The sequence below is a fragment of the Amphichorda felina genome (genome assembly GCF_050947745.1).
Source record: "Amphichorda felina strain 45539 chromosome Unknown scaffold_4, whole genome shotgun sequence".
NCBI lineage: Eukaryota > Fungi > Ascomycota > Sordariomycetes > Hypocreales > Bionectriaceae > Amphichorda > Amphichorda felina.
In genome coordinates, this window is record NW_028145046.1 from 192,342 (window position 1) to 207,439 (window position 15,098).

The window sequence follows — 15,098 nt, forward strand, 5'->3', positions numbered from 1 at the left end:
AGCCTGGTCGTCTGCCACCGGCATCAGTCGAAATATCGCGGACACCCCCCGATGCCGTAAACCTCGCCGCCGAATCGTCCTCTCCGAGCCCGTCGCCGAAGAAATGATTTCGTCATCCTTCCTGCCAAGGCGCTTTCGCGGCGAGACCGCCGTCGCTCCAAACACCACCCCGACCTGGCTGAGCAAGAAGACCACGCCCTTTCTCCAGTTCCTTGCCAGCGTTGCCTGCTCGCACCCCATCCATCTCGTCGTCCTCGTCGCTGTCCTCGCTAGCACGTCATATGTGCGCCTACTCCAGGACAGCCTGTTCGAGAATACTACCAGCGCGGGCAAGGCTGACTGGTCGTCCCTCGTTGAGGGTAGCCGACGCCTTGTCGCTGGTCCCGATACGGCCTGGAAGTGGCAGAGCGTTGAGCAGGATGCGCCCATCCCCAGCGATGCCGATCACCTCGCACTCCTGACCCTCGTCTTTCCCGACACACTCTCGAACGACTCTCCCAGCACCGCTCCGCTGTCACACGCCGTCCCTACGCCCGAGAACCTGTCTATCACCCCCCTGCCGTCCACCGAAAACCCTTTTACCACCTACTCGCAGGATACTATCCTCACTTTCTCGATCCCCTATGATGATGCCCCCGAGTTCGTCGCTGCCGCCCAAGAGATTCCGAACGAGGATGCCGAGGAGACCCTGACGGTTCATGGCCGCGAGAAGAAGACATGGATCATGAAGGCTGCCAAGGTCACGACCCGCAGCACCGTGGTTCAGTGGGCCAAAAATGCCTGGTCTGAGTTCATCGACCTGCTCAAGAATGCCGAGACTCTGGATATTGTCATCATGGTCCTTGGGTACCTGTCCATGCACCTGACTTTTGTCTCGCTCTTTGTTTCCATGCGCCGAATGGGTTCCAACTTCTGGCTAGGCATGACCACTCTCTTCTCCTCCATCTTTGGCTTCCTGTTTGGGCTTGCCGTCACCACGAAGCTGGGTGTCCCCATTAGTGTCATTCTTTTGTCCGAGGGACTCCCCTTCCTGGTTGTCACGATTGGATTCGAGAAGAACATTGCTCTGACCAGGGCTGTGCTCTCCCACGCTATTGAGCATCGCCGAGCCCAGATCCAAGAATCCAAGAACAACGTCGCCAAGGGCAAGAACAAGAAGGCCGCTGAGCCCTCCACCCAGGGCCTGATCCAGTACGCCATCCAGGCTGCCGTCAAGGACAAGGGCTACGAAATCATCCGCGACTACTGCATTGAGATCTTCATTCTCTCCATCGGTGCCGTCTCAGGCGTCAAGGGCGGCCTCCAGCAGTTCTGCTTCCTGGCTGCGTGGATTCTCTTTTTCGACTGTATCCTGCTCTTCACTTTTTATATTGCCATTCTGAGCATTAAGCTCGAGATCAACCGCATCAAGCGCCATGTGGAGATGCGCATGGCCCTGGAGGATGATGGACTCAGCCGCAGGACCGCCGAGAACGTTGCCAAGAGCAATGATGATGCGGACGCCCAGGAGAAATCGCTCTTTGGCCGCAAGATGAAGAGCAGTAGCGTCCCCAAGTTCAAGGTCCTTATGATTTCTGGATTTGTGCTGATCAACGTCATCAACATCTGCACCATTCCCTTCCGCAACCCTGGTTCGCTTTCTAGCATCCGGTCCTGGGCTGGTGGCCTGGGCGGTGTCGTGTCTAGCCCACCAGTTGATCCTTTCAAGGTCGCCTCCAACGGCCTGGATGCTATTCTCGCGGCGGCCAAGGCCAAAGGTATCCCAACCCTCGTTACTGTTCTCACCCCCATCAAGTATGAGCTCGAATTTCCCTCGATTCACTACGCACTCACCTCTGCTCTCGGTCACACTAGCGCTGGCCTTGCCGGACTTGGCCAGCTCGATGACTACGGTGTGGGCGGCCGCATGGTTGGCAGCTTGCTCAAGAGTCTGGAGGACCCCGTCCTCACCAAGTGGATTGTCGTTGCCCTGGCGCTGAGCTTGGGCCTGAATGGTTACCTCTTCAACGTCGCCAAGACTGGAATCAAGGACCCCAACGAGCCCGAGCGCGCTATTGACCGCAACGAGCTGGCTAGCGCCGAGAGGTTCAACGACACCGGCGCTGCGACCCTGCCCCTCGGCGAGTATGTCCCGCCCACGCCCCAGCGGACCGAACCGGCCACCCCTGCAATTTCAGACGACGAGTCTGAGCCCGAGGCAAAGTCCAAGGCGGTTGAGAGTGCCATCTTGCGCAGCAACGAGGTCCTGGAAGCTATTGTAGCCCAGAAACGCGCCCACGAGATGACGGATGAGGAGGTCGTTAGCATGTCCTTGCGCGGCAAGATCCCTGGCTATGCACTGGAAAAGACCCTTGCGGACTTTACCCGTGCCGTTAAAATCAGGCGGTCTATCATCTCCCGGACCAGGGCTACTTCGGCGCTCACTAACTCGCTGGAGCGATCTAAGCTGCCCTACCGCCACTACAACTGGGAGCGCGTTCACGGAGCGTGCTGCGAGAACGTCATTGGCTACATGCCTATTCCTGTCGGTGTTGCTGGCCCTCTTGTGATTGATGGCCAGAGCTACTTCCTCCCCATGGCTACAACTGAAGGTGTTCTGGTTGCCAGCACGAGCCGAGGTTGCAAGGCTATCAACTCTGGTGGTGGCGCTATCACTGTTCTGACTAGCGACGGTATGACCCGCGGCCCCTGCGTTGGGTTTGAGACCCTGGAGCGTGCCGGTGCTGCCAAGCTGTGGCTCGACTCGGAAACTGGACAGGCGCTGATGAAGAAGGCTTTCAACTCGACGAGCCGCTTCGCACGCCTGCAGTCCATGAAGACGGCCCTGGCTGGTACCAACCTGTTTATCCGATTCAAGACCACCACCGGCGATGCCATGGGCATGAACATGATCTCCAAGGGTGTGGAGCATGCCCTGAGTGTCATGGCCACCGAGGGCGGATTTGAGGACATGTCCATCATCTCCGTCTCTGGAAACTACTGCACGGATAAGAAGCCGGCGGCGCTCAACTGGATCGATGGACGTGGCAAGGGTGTTGTTGCTGAGGCCATCATCCCCGGCGATGTGGTCAAGAGCGTCCTCAAGAGCGATGTTGACTCTCTGGTTGAGCTCAACATCTCCAAAAACTTGATTGGATCTGCCATGGCTGGCTCCGTTGGTGGTTTCAACGCGCATGCTGCCAATATCGTTGCGGCCATGTTCCTCGCGACTGGTCAGGACCCCGCGCAGGTTGTAGAGAGCTGCAACTGCATCACCACCATGAAGAAGTAAGTTTTCCTCCTGATATTTGACTGGCTGGATCAGTGCTAACAACTTTCCAGTCTCCGCGGCTCCCTTCAGATCGCTGTATCCATGCCCTCTCTCGAGGTGGGCACACTCGGCGGTGGCACCATTCTTGAGCCCCAGAGCGCCATGCTGGACCTGCTTGGCGTCCGTGGCTCGCACCCCACGAACCCTGGTGACAATGCGCGCCGACTGGCCCGCGTCATCGCAGCGGCGACTTTGGCAGGCGAGCTGTCGCTGTGTAGTGCGCTTGCTGCTGGCCACCTGGTGAAGGCTCACATGGCACACAACCGGAGTGCCGCGCCTTCGCGATCAACCACCCCTGCGCCGACGCCGGCCCTGACTCCCGTGTCACTGGCCATGACGAGCACCCAGGAGAAAACGAGCGGGAGCGCTAACGGATCGGTGAGCGCGGCTGCGGCTCAGCGCTCAAAGAGGTGATGGGCGACGTAAACGTGGCCTGATGGCAAGTGGCGGAAGGAGGCTGGAAGCCAATGTGGTTTGCACGTCGTCCCGAAAGTAGGGAAAGGGACACAGACACATAGAAGGGTAATTGGGTTTTTCTGGAGAAAGGACGGAGTCTTTGAGCCAGTCTGTGGCATGAGCTGATATATATGGATATATACGCACAGCGCCATAATACATCTTATTGTTTTCAGAGAGAAAAGGAAAGGATTGCCATCTGCAAGAAAACAAAGTGGATTACGTATCTGAATGATTATTTGCCGTATTCATCGCCGTCCATGGAGACATCCCATTAGACACGAAGCGCCACAATACAATGGAATTACGCCTCATCATGGGCATCTGTACATATCCTGGTCATATCGTGACATGCATGATAACACCTCTACTCTTCTTCCTTTTGCCGCGATCCCATCACTGCATCCATGAGCTCCGCGTCTTACGATAGCCGCTCCACCCTCTTGACCTCCTCCCCCTCCACAGACACCATTCTTACACCCTTGGCCACAATCTGCTCCCTGCATTCCGGCCACCTATCCACCACGACAGGCCTCGTCCCCTCCTCGACAATATACGTCTCGAACCCTTCCTGCACGGCATCCTCGGCCGTGGCCTTGACGCAGTAGTCGGCCGCCAGCCCCACGACGTAGACGTGCGTGACGGCCGCGTCGCGCAGCGTGCGCGCCAGCCCGGAGTCCTCCACGCGGAAGGGGTCGTAGAAGGCAGAGTACATCTCGACGCGCGGGTCGCGGCCCTTGTCGACGACGGCGTCGAGCAGGGAGGCGTGGAGATCGGGCACGAGCTGGGCGCCCGGGGAGTCGGCGACGCAGTGGACGGGCCAGAGGGTGGTTGTGTAGGGGGCGCGGGAGGGGTCGGAGGGGTGGGGGACGGTGGTGGTGGAGGTGAAGGGCTGGGAGGAGAGGTGGTTGGGGGCGAAGGAGATGTGGTTAGGAGGGTGCCAGTCGCGGGTGGCGAGCTTGAGGGCGAAGGGGAGGGAGAGGAGGTGGTTGACGGGGGCGGTGATGGCACGGGCGTCGGGGACGGCGAGGGAGCCGTTCTGTGGTGGGTGGGTTAGTGAGTTGCATGGTGATGAGAATGATGGTGATGAGGGTGATGGTGAGGATGGGTTTGTGGGGGGTGGGCGTGGGGGTAGCGGTGGGAGGGGAGTTCTTGCCGGTGGACAGAAGTCTTCTTGGAAGTCGACGACGATGAGAGCGGGTTTGAACGCCATGCTAGCGGTGATTTGGCGCGTGGTTGTGGGCGATGGATGAGGGGTGATGAATCATCTGGATGGTGGTGAGAGGTGGTTGATGAGTGATGAGTGGTGGATGAATCATGAGGGGCTCTCGGATTTGGTGTGGATATTACAAGCTTTCAGGACCGGCTCCGGCCCCACATCCACCGCCGCACCGGGATGGATCCCCCTCCTCAATGTGCATATTCTGTAATTAGCGGAGAATGGACTGTGAATGTTTATGTCGGACAGAGCACAGCATCGGAAGAATATGGGCAGGTCTACCGAGTAGTCGGCTGGGGAGATGGGGACCCTAAACTTTGGAAGCATTCATGAAAACTCTCGTAAAATGGGAAAGGTCTGCCAGTGACAGGGGTCCTCGTACTGCATTTCTGGTGTACCCCGTCTTGAGTTGATCAAAGATCACCTTAGAAGGGATCTTGGGTACTGATAGGAGGGCCACGGTGTGATGCTGCCTCACCTGCACATGCATCTTACCCGTCTTTGCTGCCAAGCCAGTCCATGTGTACTTCCATGGTAATTCAATGCCTATACGAATTCTATAACATGATGGCCAATGCGTTGTGCTGGGGCTTATAGTCTCCCCTTGTTTCATTGCCACCGGCCCACAACTCTTGAGTCTTTGGTCGTGGAGGGCAAGTCTAGATCACGATATTTACGTTTTTATCAGGCACGCCGATGCACTGTCCGCATCACGGTTGAGCTGGGCACTGCTCCCATGGGGAACGACTATGCGATCCTCTGTGGGTGTCTGTGAACCTGCGACTTTCAGGTTGGCGATCACCATTGCTCTCGTCCTTGTCCCTTCTTACCTAGGGCCAGACTCTCAGTAGCTACCTGCCTACCGCAACGACTCTCCGGGTAGGTATGCCCGTCACCGAAGGCGCTTGTTGGTGTCCTGGACTTTCAGGACAGCCTTCGCCGTGTAAGTATGTAATAATACCCAAAATTACCTATGGTTTTGGTTGTCTAGAAGAAGGATGCGCACTGACTGTCCCAGGACTCGTGGGGTTGAAGAGATGGCGAGCAGAAAGGGCGGTAGCCGTCCACCGCCACCTCCCCAAATCGCTACCTTCCGTTTGGAGCGCTAAACATGGCTTCCTCTAGCTTGGAGGAGTAATGCCCTACGTTATTAGGAATAATTGGGATGTGTAATGTCCTGGCGACTGCGGAGGTGACCCTCCGTGTAAGCCGTAGCTCTTCTGAAGATCCTATATCCAACCTGCCCACCCGCGAGAGTGTGTCCAGCACAAGGAGCATAACCCTTGCATTTCATACTCTTTCAGTAATCATTATCAGCCTTTTCCTAACTAATTCGATCTATTTAAAAAGGCCGGGAAGTGACATGGAGGGGAGTACGGGAACAACGTTGGCTCTAAAAAGACCTGCGAATTTGGCCATACTACACCTCCGGCCATGCGGACAAGACAATGCTGCCTGCTCCTGATCATCCAATGTCTTAAAACCACCTAAAATACATCTCCTCTATTTCATTGCTTCCACATTTGACCTAGGTTCCGCGATGGACCCTCTGCTCTCTGCCCCGAGGCCTCTAATGCTACAATCGCATAGTACTAGAATAGAGTTTAGTGAATGTAAACAATAAGCACCAAGTAAACAAACACCAACAGATACAACAATAACAAAGCAACGAAAAGGGCCACGTCCAATTCGAATACGTACTTTAAAGATTAATGGAAGTGGCACTCATGGGCGTCCATAATGAGATGCCCATGGAACGCCCAAGATGACGTGTTTTGACAGAACGTTCCGTTCTTCTCGATTCTCGATTCTTCCCTCGCACCTGACCACAGTCTAGGCGTCATCTGCCTTCAAATTCAGGATACGGGAATATTCATGGTTTTCAATGCCTTTGAACGTGCAAAACTGTGGCGTTTCTCATCTTATCACAAGGGTTCATATGACTCTGCTACAGGGATCGAGTGTAGGTTTTGTGCTGGAGCTTCTTCGAAACTATCACGAAGTGCTTTGTTTACTTCCTGTGTCATTCCATTTACTCTCACCGATATAGAGTCATCGCCGAAGAATTTGCTTTCCGTGGCACCGTCATGGTCATCTTCCTAAATATACGTGGCACTCTCTCAAGATGGCACGTTTGTGTATTTCGTACTTTTCTGTTTACTTTCAGAGCCTCGGCGTCATCCTAAACAACATATGCTGTACGGAACTTTTACATGACAAACTCATAAAGCGCCTAAGTGTACGTGGCAGCCTCTCGTGGTATTTTCATATCTTCTACATCATTCCATTCAGTCTGGCTTCTATGATATCGTCAGAAGAGGATTTCTGTGACGCTTTCATATGACTTACCTGTCATCGTGAAATGTATTACTTCTCACTCTGAAAATTATAGAATGACTGTAGTATACCTACTCTGTAAGAACAACGTCGTAGCTGTTTGAGGCTCCAGAGTTGTGTTTACAGTTGAGAGACGATCCTAGACAGGCTCCTCACAGCCATTGATGCTTTTTTAAGAGACAGGAATCTCCCAGGACATTAGGAAAAGTCCCGACGCTCTTTGGAAATCCTACTCACGGTACTCAGGTCAATTTAGGGCAGAAATTCTTCCCGTAGGTACATTCCTACGCTTCTATACCAAGGTATTTTGTTTACTTTGACTAGGATGATATCGGTCCGGGATAGTTCCTGTGGCGCTCTCATATGACTAGCATCGTAGTCCTTTATCAGAAACACACTCTCTAGGGATGACTCTATTGTTCTTTTACATTGAAAAGATTATGGAATCATCGCAATCTGTCTTCTTTGGCACCCTTTTGAACTGCTTCCATCGCTTTTGTTGGTTCCCAAAGGTTTCTTCGATACATTGGTTTTGTACTTTCGAAGCATTTATAGGCCTGAATTTTCCTGATCCTTGAATTTGGACTTTTCTTCCTTCACCCTGAACTGCAAATTTACATACAGACCACACGAGCCAGACCGTACACCAACCTACCATCCTCTACTACCTTACTCTTGATCAACCGCACAAGCTCAAACATCTTCTCTCCGCCTCTCAAAACAAACCACAACCTCAAAAAACCCCCGTTCGCTCTGGCTCAAGGCAGTTCAGGAGAGCAACTACACCTTCTCTGTCTTTGAAAGACAGAACAAACAATAACAAAAAAACCACAACAACAACCACTATGAATCCTCAGGATCATACCACCAGCATCACCAAGATGATGGCCGAGGTCCAGCTACACGATGCTGGAAACCCCATGGGCAACAACCAGCCCATGGAGTACTACGGAGAGCCCATGGACATCGATACCGAAGAGTCCATGTGCCCTGGAAGCCCGATGGACATTGATACAGACGAGTCCATGTGCCCCGGAAGCCCGATGGACATTGATGACGACAGCTTCGTCGTGTTCTCGTGGGACAACAACCCGGTGGCAGACGACCGGCGGGCACAGAAGCCTGCCCAGACACAGTGGTCGTCCCAGCCAGCCTTCAAGATCACGGACGCTGGACTGGAGGCTCTCCTGCGCGAAGAACGCGCAAAGAAGCAACGGCGCCACCCACGAAACGCCAACAAAGGGCGTGGAGGTGAGCGACCTCGCGGGGTGACCAAGACAACGGCACCCCAGAACGACATCTTCAGGAGGACCATTGGCCCAAGCGGCTACGGTCCTCTTGTTCGGGGAAATGACGGTATGTGAACCCAAATGTGGAGGGAAATACCACTCCATCTTGACAGATACTGACGTCCGCTTCAGAAGCAACACGCGCTGGGCCTCACCGACGAGGAAAGAATTCCCGCCAAAGCGGACCTCGGCAGCCGACCTACCCACGCTATTAGTGGAGGCCCCGGAGCCGCCGCCGGCCCCATCCCGCCCGCGGCAATCCAAGTCACAGGGTCGCTGCCACCGCCTCCGCCTCCGGTGCTGCTGCGCCTACTACGCCTGCCGGCCCCCGCCCTCTCAGCTCCTGTCTCAAAAACAAGGGAAAGCTCAAGGCACAAGGGGAGCCCGCATCCAGTTCAAGCAAGACGACGAACTGGTCCAGGTCCCGCGCGATACAAACAGCTGTGTATCCCGCCGACCTCGGCAGCAGCAGCACCACCATCTACCCCCAGGACGACTCGCAGGGCCCTGAACACGTACAGGCCAGCCCGTCAGTTGAGCAGGACCTCGACGCTGCCGCCAAGTGCAAACTGGCGCGCGAGGTCGAGTCCATCACAGAGAGGGGCGCCACATCATCGGCATGTGGAGGGGAAAGCGAGAACAAACAAACAAACAAACCAAATAAACACACCCATACAAACAAACGGGAGCGCTGGATTGGTTGCATAAAGCGAACACATCTTGCTGGTTTTTGGAAACTGCAAATCGTACCGTCATTTTGGAGAGCAACTGGTGCTCAATGCATGAGTACACAGTCTCCATGGAGTTTAGTAAACAATATAAACTTTCTCCGCCCTACTTTCCTCTGACACTGAAAACTGGTATGAAAATGTGCATGTCGTGACTCATATGAAGACGAGGTGAAAGATCGTGCAGAGTGTAGTTTCCCACGGCATGACCTAGGCAAGGAACAATTTTGTGCATCTCATCCTGCTTCAGACCCATGTTATGATCTCTCCTTTATGATTTGCTACCTGCATGCCCTGAAGTAAGAATTTTTCAAATGCTGTGAGGAACGAATCTGTAGGAATGATTATTGAAAATGAATGTGAAATGAACCACGATGCTATGAATTTTTCTGCAGTGTGAGTGAAGCCACTTAAATGGTAATGGATCTCTCTATCCAACTATATTCCACAGTCAAGTTATGTGTCATCTTAGTATTGGCAAACAGGCATTATGAAATTACTGTGATTAGTTCACTTCTCACGCTTAGATGAGGATGCCTATCTCCTCTCAGGTTCATGATTTCACCATTTGCTTCATCTGGGGCAAGGTTGTAGTATATAGGTACCCAGACGAAGGCGCGGAGTCTATTACTACCATGCCACCAAATACCACATCAACCTAGATAATTTCGTGTCTAATACATTTACCAACATTTGACTCTATGGCTACATGAATCCAAACTCGCTTCAATACAACCTCAACACCACCATAATTCGCAGGTAATTGACCCTCTAGATGAGCCTTTCATCAACGATAGCTTTGTATAGTTGATCCCTTACAAGGCCATGGTCAACGAAGGTGGTACGTCATCCTCGGCGGACCATTGTGGTGTCTGAGGACCTTCTCCGTCACCCTCCCAGCCATCAGTTCATCGTCAACAAGATAGCATTGCCCAATGAAGACGTGATGATCACGCCGTCTGCGGGTTACAAATGGAAACCTGCCGCCAAAGAGCACAACAATCTCGTCTCCAGGCTGCATCATCATCGGCCCGAGGCCAATATGGCCGTCGCGTGTGACGAAAACGCGGCGGTTGTTGGAGTAGACCCGAACTCCGGAGAGAAACCCTTCCCCGGATGGATTAAACTCGAGCTTGGCTGGTGCTGTGTTGGTGGTGGGTTTGGCGCGTAGGCGGTTGAGTTGGTTGAGGAATGACCTAGCCCTGGCACCACCATCCTTGGCAGCCGCCGATATCTGACTCCCAAAGTCATCGGGGAGCGTCAGAGTTGTACTGCCTGGGGCCCGGTTCTCAGTGACCAGGCTCATGCCATCGCCAAGGGGGTGGGCTGACACAGTCTTGCAGAATGCCAGATCTAGTGGCTGGCCATCGCGGTAGCGTGCGCTCGGCGTCGGCGTCGGCGACATGCGGAATGGGAAAAGCTGCGACCATGCCCGCTCTATAACGGCCACAGTGTCGTTGATGTCGCGAGTCTCATACCGTAAGACGTCGGACACGCTGTAAGCGTTGTCGACAAAGAAGCCGTCGATTGATAGAGTCCGAGGGTCCCGAGCAGTACCCATAAGAGGATTGTCGTGCACCTCGGCAAAGTAACGGAAGTGGCCATCGCAGAAGCCAGCGAGGAAAGCACCAGACATTGTCTGGGTAATTCGGGGCTCAAACCACTTGGGAACCCAGGACGGATATTCGCCACCCTCGGCATTACTGGCGTGGGAGACATGGTCAAGGACATCCAGCACACGCGGTGACTTGCGCACCATAAAACGGGCCAGGTCAATGTAGACATCAACGGCCGATTTGCGATAGTTGACCTTGAGCCCCTCGGGACGTCCAAAGTCGAGGTTTGGGCCAAAGCCATTGAGGGTATTGGCCAACCCGGTAAAGAGGCGCCGGGCACCGCGGACCATGAATCCCTCCTGCCCCATGATTTGCGTCATGGATAGTGCAGGCTGCAGTCCCTCATCACATATCCCCTGCAATGCAAAGATCTTGTCACGGATGTCGGTTGCTTGGAAGGACCGCATCAAGTCGAGAAGATCGAGCATCCTCCCCAGAGACCCCTCGACTTTGGCTTTGCCCAAATACGGAGAAGGCTGCCGCTGGTCCCAGACCCGATACCACAGAGTAAGGGACGTATCCATGTCGATCCTCTGAACCAATTGCCTTACCAAGATAATGTGCTCCGCGACATGCATAAAAGGTATCTCCAGTTCCTCGCACTTGAGAAGCGCCTCGGGGGCGGCCACGACCTCCTGAATGCACCACACCCGCGAGAAGTAGGGCCTATGGCATAGCTCATACAGTCTTTGCAGGCTCCCGGGGGCCACATCCGCAAGATAGCTTTCCCGTAACTGCACCATGGTGTTTACATCGGGGGGTGTCCGGTTGAAGTGTTTCTGGTCGTCCATCATCTGGCGGAAGCTGACGAGGCGCCGGGCCATCTTGAAGGCATCCTCCACACCGGGTGTCTTGAATCCCACCCAGACCAGCGCTCTAGCGGAATTTTTGTACACCAGGCGCATGTATTGGACCTGTCGGCTGCGCTCGTCGACATCGTCCTGGTTGATGCAGACAGCATCGACCCATAGCAACCGCGTATGGTGGGGAAGGCGCAGGAAGGTCAGGGCTGCTTCGAGGCTCGGGCGGATAGGCAGCGCAACACCTTGAAGCCAGAGGTAGTTGCTCGGAGGGTCGGTGCCCCAGGTGTAGGATAGAGCTTCGTACGGGTGGGGCGCGGCTTCAGCGTTGATGATCTCGAGATGGCCGGATAGGGGGTCGTCGCCCGAGCCCGGGGCAAGGCAGAGGATGCGTGTGAATGGAGGTGCTCTCTCCGTCTCTGGGAGAGGCGGCAGCGACTGGTACCGATAGTTGCCCATGTCTCTAGACTACTTCGCTTCTGACTCTCCGAATGCGCGGGCCGTTGGCGCCCAGCCGCCTGAGGCTGGCTCACCAAGTAGCGGGGCTCTACGAATCACGTTGGGCGTACCCCGCGTCGTAACTCGTCTGTAATAATGCTTTATTTGAAAAAGTGCAAGGAATCCGATGATCGATGGTCCAAGTCGTGGGGGTCGTGCTGGCGGCGGTTGCAGGCTCAAGACGCAGGTTCAAGACCCTTGACTTTTGATGGTGATCTGGAGCTGGGATTAATCTCTGCTGATGTGCCAGCATGGCAGACAAGACAACAAAGCTTCGGGCACCCATGGTGATGAGCGTCGGGAGTTGGGCTGGTCATGGTGATGAGCGCCGGGAGTTGGGCTAGTCGTGGCTGGGAGGACCTGTTAAAAAACTGCGAAAAGTTCCAGTGGCATGAGACGGAAGAGGAACAGAGAGAATAAGGACTTGGAGGTAAGCTGCACTTGCCTGTATTTATCTTGAGGCCTGATGGCATCCCCGCTCTTCCCATTGACGGGTTGGTATGCATTCTGGTCCCACCTTCCCACTTCACATCCACGTCAAAGGCATCAACTTCCCACTTCTTGTCAACGTGGTTTCGTTTTTGCAGGCCCTCTTCTATCCCAGAAGCCTCGCCTGCGAGAAGATTACAATAATGCACAGTCTTTGCTGTGTCTGTCCCAGATCCGCCAAGCAGAACTCCCAGCCATCCGTACTGAAAGGACATGATGGATATTCGCAGCTCTTCGCGAGTCGCCCATAACAAAATAATACAATCCCGGCTAGCGCTCCTCTCTCTCTTTAACGGTATCAAACATTTACATCCTGACCCAACTCCTTTCAGGCTCCTCGGGGGCACGCCGCCTGTCATCCACGCTGTCTGTGTCGTATGTCACTGTCACCACGTCGGTCCGGACGATGCGCCCGTCCTTTCCAATGCGCTGGCTACCGCCGTGGATACCGTTGTAGCTTGACTTGATGTGGTCATCACCCAGGATGCTGTCCTGCGAGTCGACCTCAATGTCGTCGCCGCGCGACGTGCTCATCGTGTGCTTGGTCGTGACTTGGCTGCGGTTGCCGCTGCGTGGGCCCCTGCCCTTCTCCATCTCGATATCCGACTTAAGCTGCCCACTCTTCGATGTTCCGTAGTTTCGGTAACCCGAGGATCCTGCCATCGTTCGGCGGCCGAAGAGAAAGTCGACCAGCGGCTGTAGGACGGGGATGCAGCAAGCGATAATAATTGTGGCGGCCTCGACCCTACGCGCAACCAAGTTAGCCAACCTCTACGGCCTGTGAGCAGTTGTAGGGGATTATCCTACACAGTCCAGATGACAAGATCCGAGGTATCATCTGCGAGAAAGGTCAGTCAAGCCCAACTCTTTCGCCACCGAATTCTACTCACACGAGAAGTCCAGGCTCGCAAGAGTGGGCAGGCGGGTGCACTTGTAGATGGCGACAACAGTGGCACTGGGATATTATCAGTTGATGTTCAACGCGCCCTCAAAACCACCTTTCCCTTACATGGATCCAATACCGAGCGCAATGCACAGCGCGATTTTCTTTCGAATGTTGAGCTGCAACCTCCAAAGCACGAAAGCCGGGTACACAGCCAGGTACAAATCGACCAAGGCGGAGAAACCTGCCGAGTGTCAGTTCCTCCATGTCCTAGGCACATTCCTTCATCGATAGCCCGTCGTCGAGGTAGACATACCGCCCGCAAATATGGCATAATGCACAAGCACCCACGGGGAGATACATGTCTTGTCCGTGATCGATAAATCCCATTGCGACTTTGCCGGTGTGCACTGCGCAAACAGAATCACAACACAGCCGATCAGAGAGGCGACACACAGAAGCGACATAGACCACAGCAGGATGGCGTGCCACTTGGCCGGGTTCATCAGACGATGCAACAGCGCGACGACAGCCAGCTTCGGGATGCCAAAGGCCATGACGCCAAAGGGGAAGCCAAGGATGGTCCAGAAGATGGAGCCCTGCTTCTCATTCAAGCTCAGGGTGTCAAAGTGCTGTCCATTTCCATTCTTGACCGCCATGATGGCTAGGGCAACCGAAGCCCATTGGAATGGCTGATATTCTGGTTAGGTACTCGACTTGCCGGAAGGAGGGCGTCCTGGGCGCGTCGCTTACAAGGGCTAACGTGACCAAGTAGTCGTCAAGATGCAGATTGCCCATAATCTTCTGTCTTGTGAAGAGGCGGGCAAACATGAAGATGGTGCTAATAATAGTGACGGTGAGGGTGGTGGCCACGATCGAGGGTCCTTTGTTCTCGGACAGGTATGCGGCCGTATGGTGCGGCAGCGACGGCGGCTTCGCGTTCGGGTCCATGCTAGGATCCATCTTTCCCGTCCGTCTGTCGAAGGCGGAGAAACGAGCGTCGGGAGGTTGGAATTTTGCTATTTGATAAGAAATCAAGCCGCAAAAGAAACAAAATCACAAGAAAGGAACGGGACGTCGGTGGAACGGAGACGGTGGATTCTCCCGAAACACCATATGAATGGGGTTTCTCTTAAGGAATAGAACCTGCAGGGCTCCTGATGCTTGTTCGGCACGTAGGCGTCTTAGGAGTGAACTGTGGACCAGATGAGCTTTTTGCTCTCACGTATACGGACAGCCTCCTTTCGAGTCGCCGTCAAGCATTCCCGGAAGGGGACTAAAAGGGGGGCCCTTCCCCAGCGCTCCCCTGGTACCTGTCAGGCAAAACTTGCCCCGACTGACAGATGGATTCGGCCTCTTGCGTCTTCTGTCATTTGTGACCGGGATCACCATATGGGCCCGAGTTCGACGGCGGTGGCTCGAATCCTCGATGGAACAAGACATATGACCGGGGAGTGCCGCACCGGTGGAGCT

The 15,098-nt window shown here is 54.5% G+C and overlaps 5 protein-coding genes across 5 annotated transcripts; 2 read left to right on the forward strand and 3 right to left on the reverse strand.

Annotated features, from left to right (window-relative positions):
• Positions 1-103: 103 nt before the first annotated feature.
• HMG1 (hydroxymethylglutaryl-coenzyme A reductase-domain-containing protein) lies at positions 104-3,724 on the forward strand (the record flags this gene model as incomplete). The annotated part of the gene is made up of 2 exons (XM_083193261.1): positions 104-3,267; positions 3,322-3,724. The coding sequence occupies 2 exons, from the start codon at positions 104-106 to the stop codon at positions 3,722-3,724; spliced, it is 3,567 nt and encodes a 1,188-aa protein (XP_083050209.1).
• A 463-nt stretch (positions 3,725-4,187) lies between these two features.
• PNC1 (nicotinamidase) lies at positions 4,188-4,979 on the reverse strand (the record flags this gene model as incomplete). Its single annotated transcript, XM_083193262.1, has 2 exons — positions 4,188-4,805; positions 4,953-4,979. 2 exons carry the CDS (start codon positions 4,977-4,979, stop codon positions 4,188-4,190), a joined length of 645 nt encoding a protein of 214 aa, XP_083050210.1.
• A 3,188-nt stretch (positions 4,980-8,167) lies between these two features.
• ACO1O0_003820 (uncharacterized protein) lies at positions 8,168-8,686 on the forward strand (the record flags this gene model as incomplete). Its single annotated transcript, XM_083193263.1, has 1 exon — positions 8,168-8,686. The coding sequence occupies one exon, from the start codon at positions 8,168-8,170 to the stop codon at positions 8,684-8,686; it is 519 nt and encodes a 172-aa protein (XP_083050211.1).
• Positions 8,687-10,168: 1,482 nt separating this feature from the next.
• Positions 10,169-12,214, reverse strand: ACO1O0_003821 (heterokaryon incompatibility protein-domain-containing protein; the record flags this gene model as incomplete). Its single annotated transcript, XM_083193264.1, has 1 exon — positions 10,169-12,214. One exon carries the CDS (start codon positions 12,212-12,214, stop codon positions 10,169-10,171), a length of 2,046 nt encoding a protein of 681 aa, XP_083050212.1.
• Positions 12,215-13,048: 834 nt separating this feature from the next.
• On the reverse strand, positions 13,049-14,588 carry ACO1O0_003822 (uncharacterized protein; the record flags this gene model as incomplete). The annotated part of the gene is made up of 6 exons (XM_083193265.1): positions 13,049-13,487; positions 13,550-13,580; positions 13,633-13,697; positions 13,752-13,869; positions 13,942-14,317; positions 14,379-14,588. The coding sequence occupies 6 exons, from the start codon at positions 14,586-14,588 to the stop codon at positions 13,049-13,051; spliced, it is 1,239 nt and encodes a 412-aa protein (XP_083050213.1).
• Between the last annotated feature and the right edge of the window lie 510 nt (positions 14,589-15,098).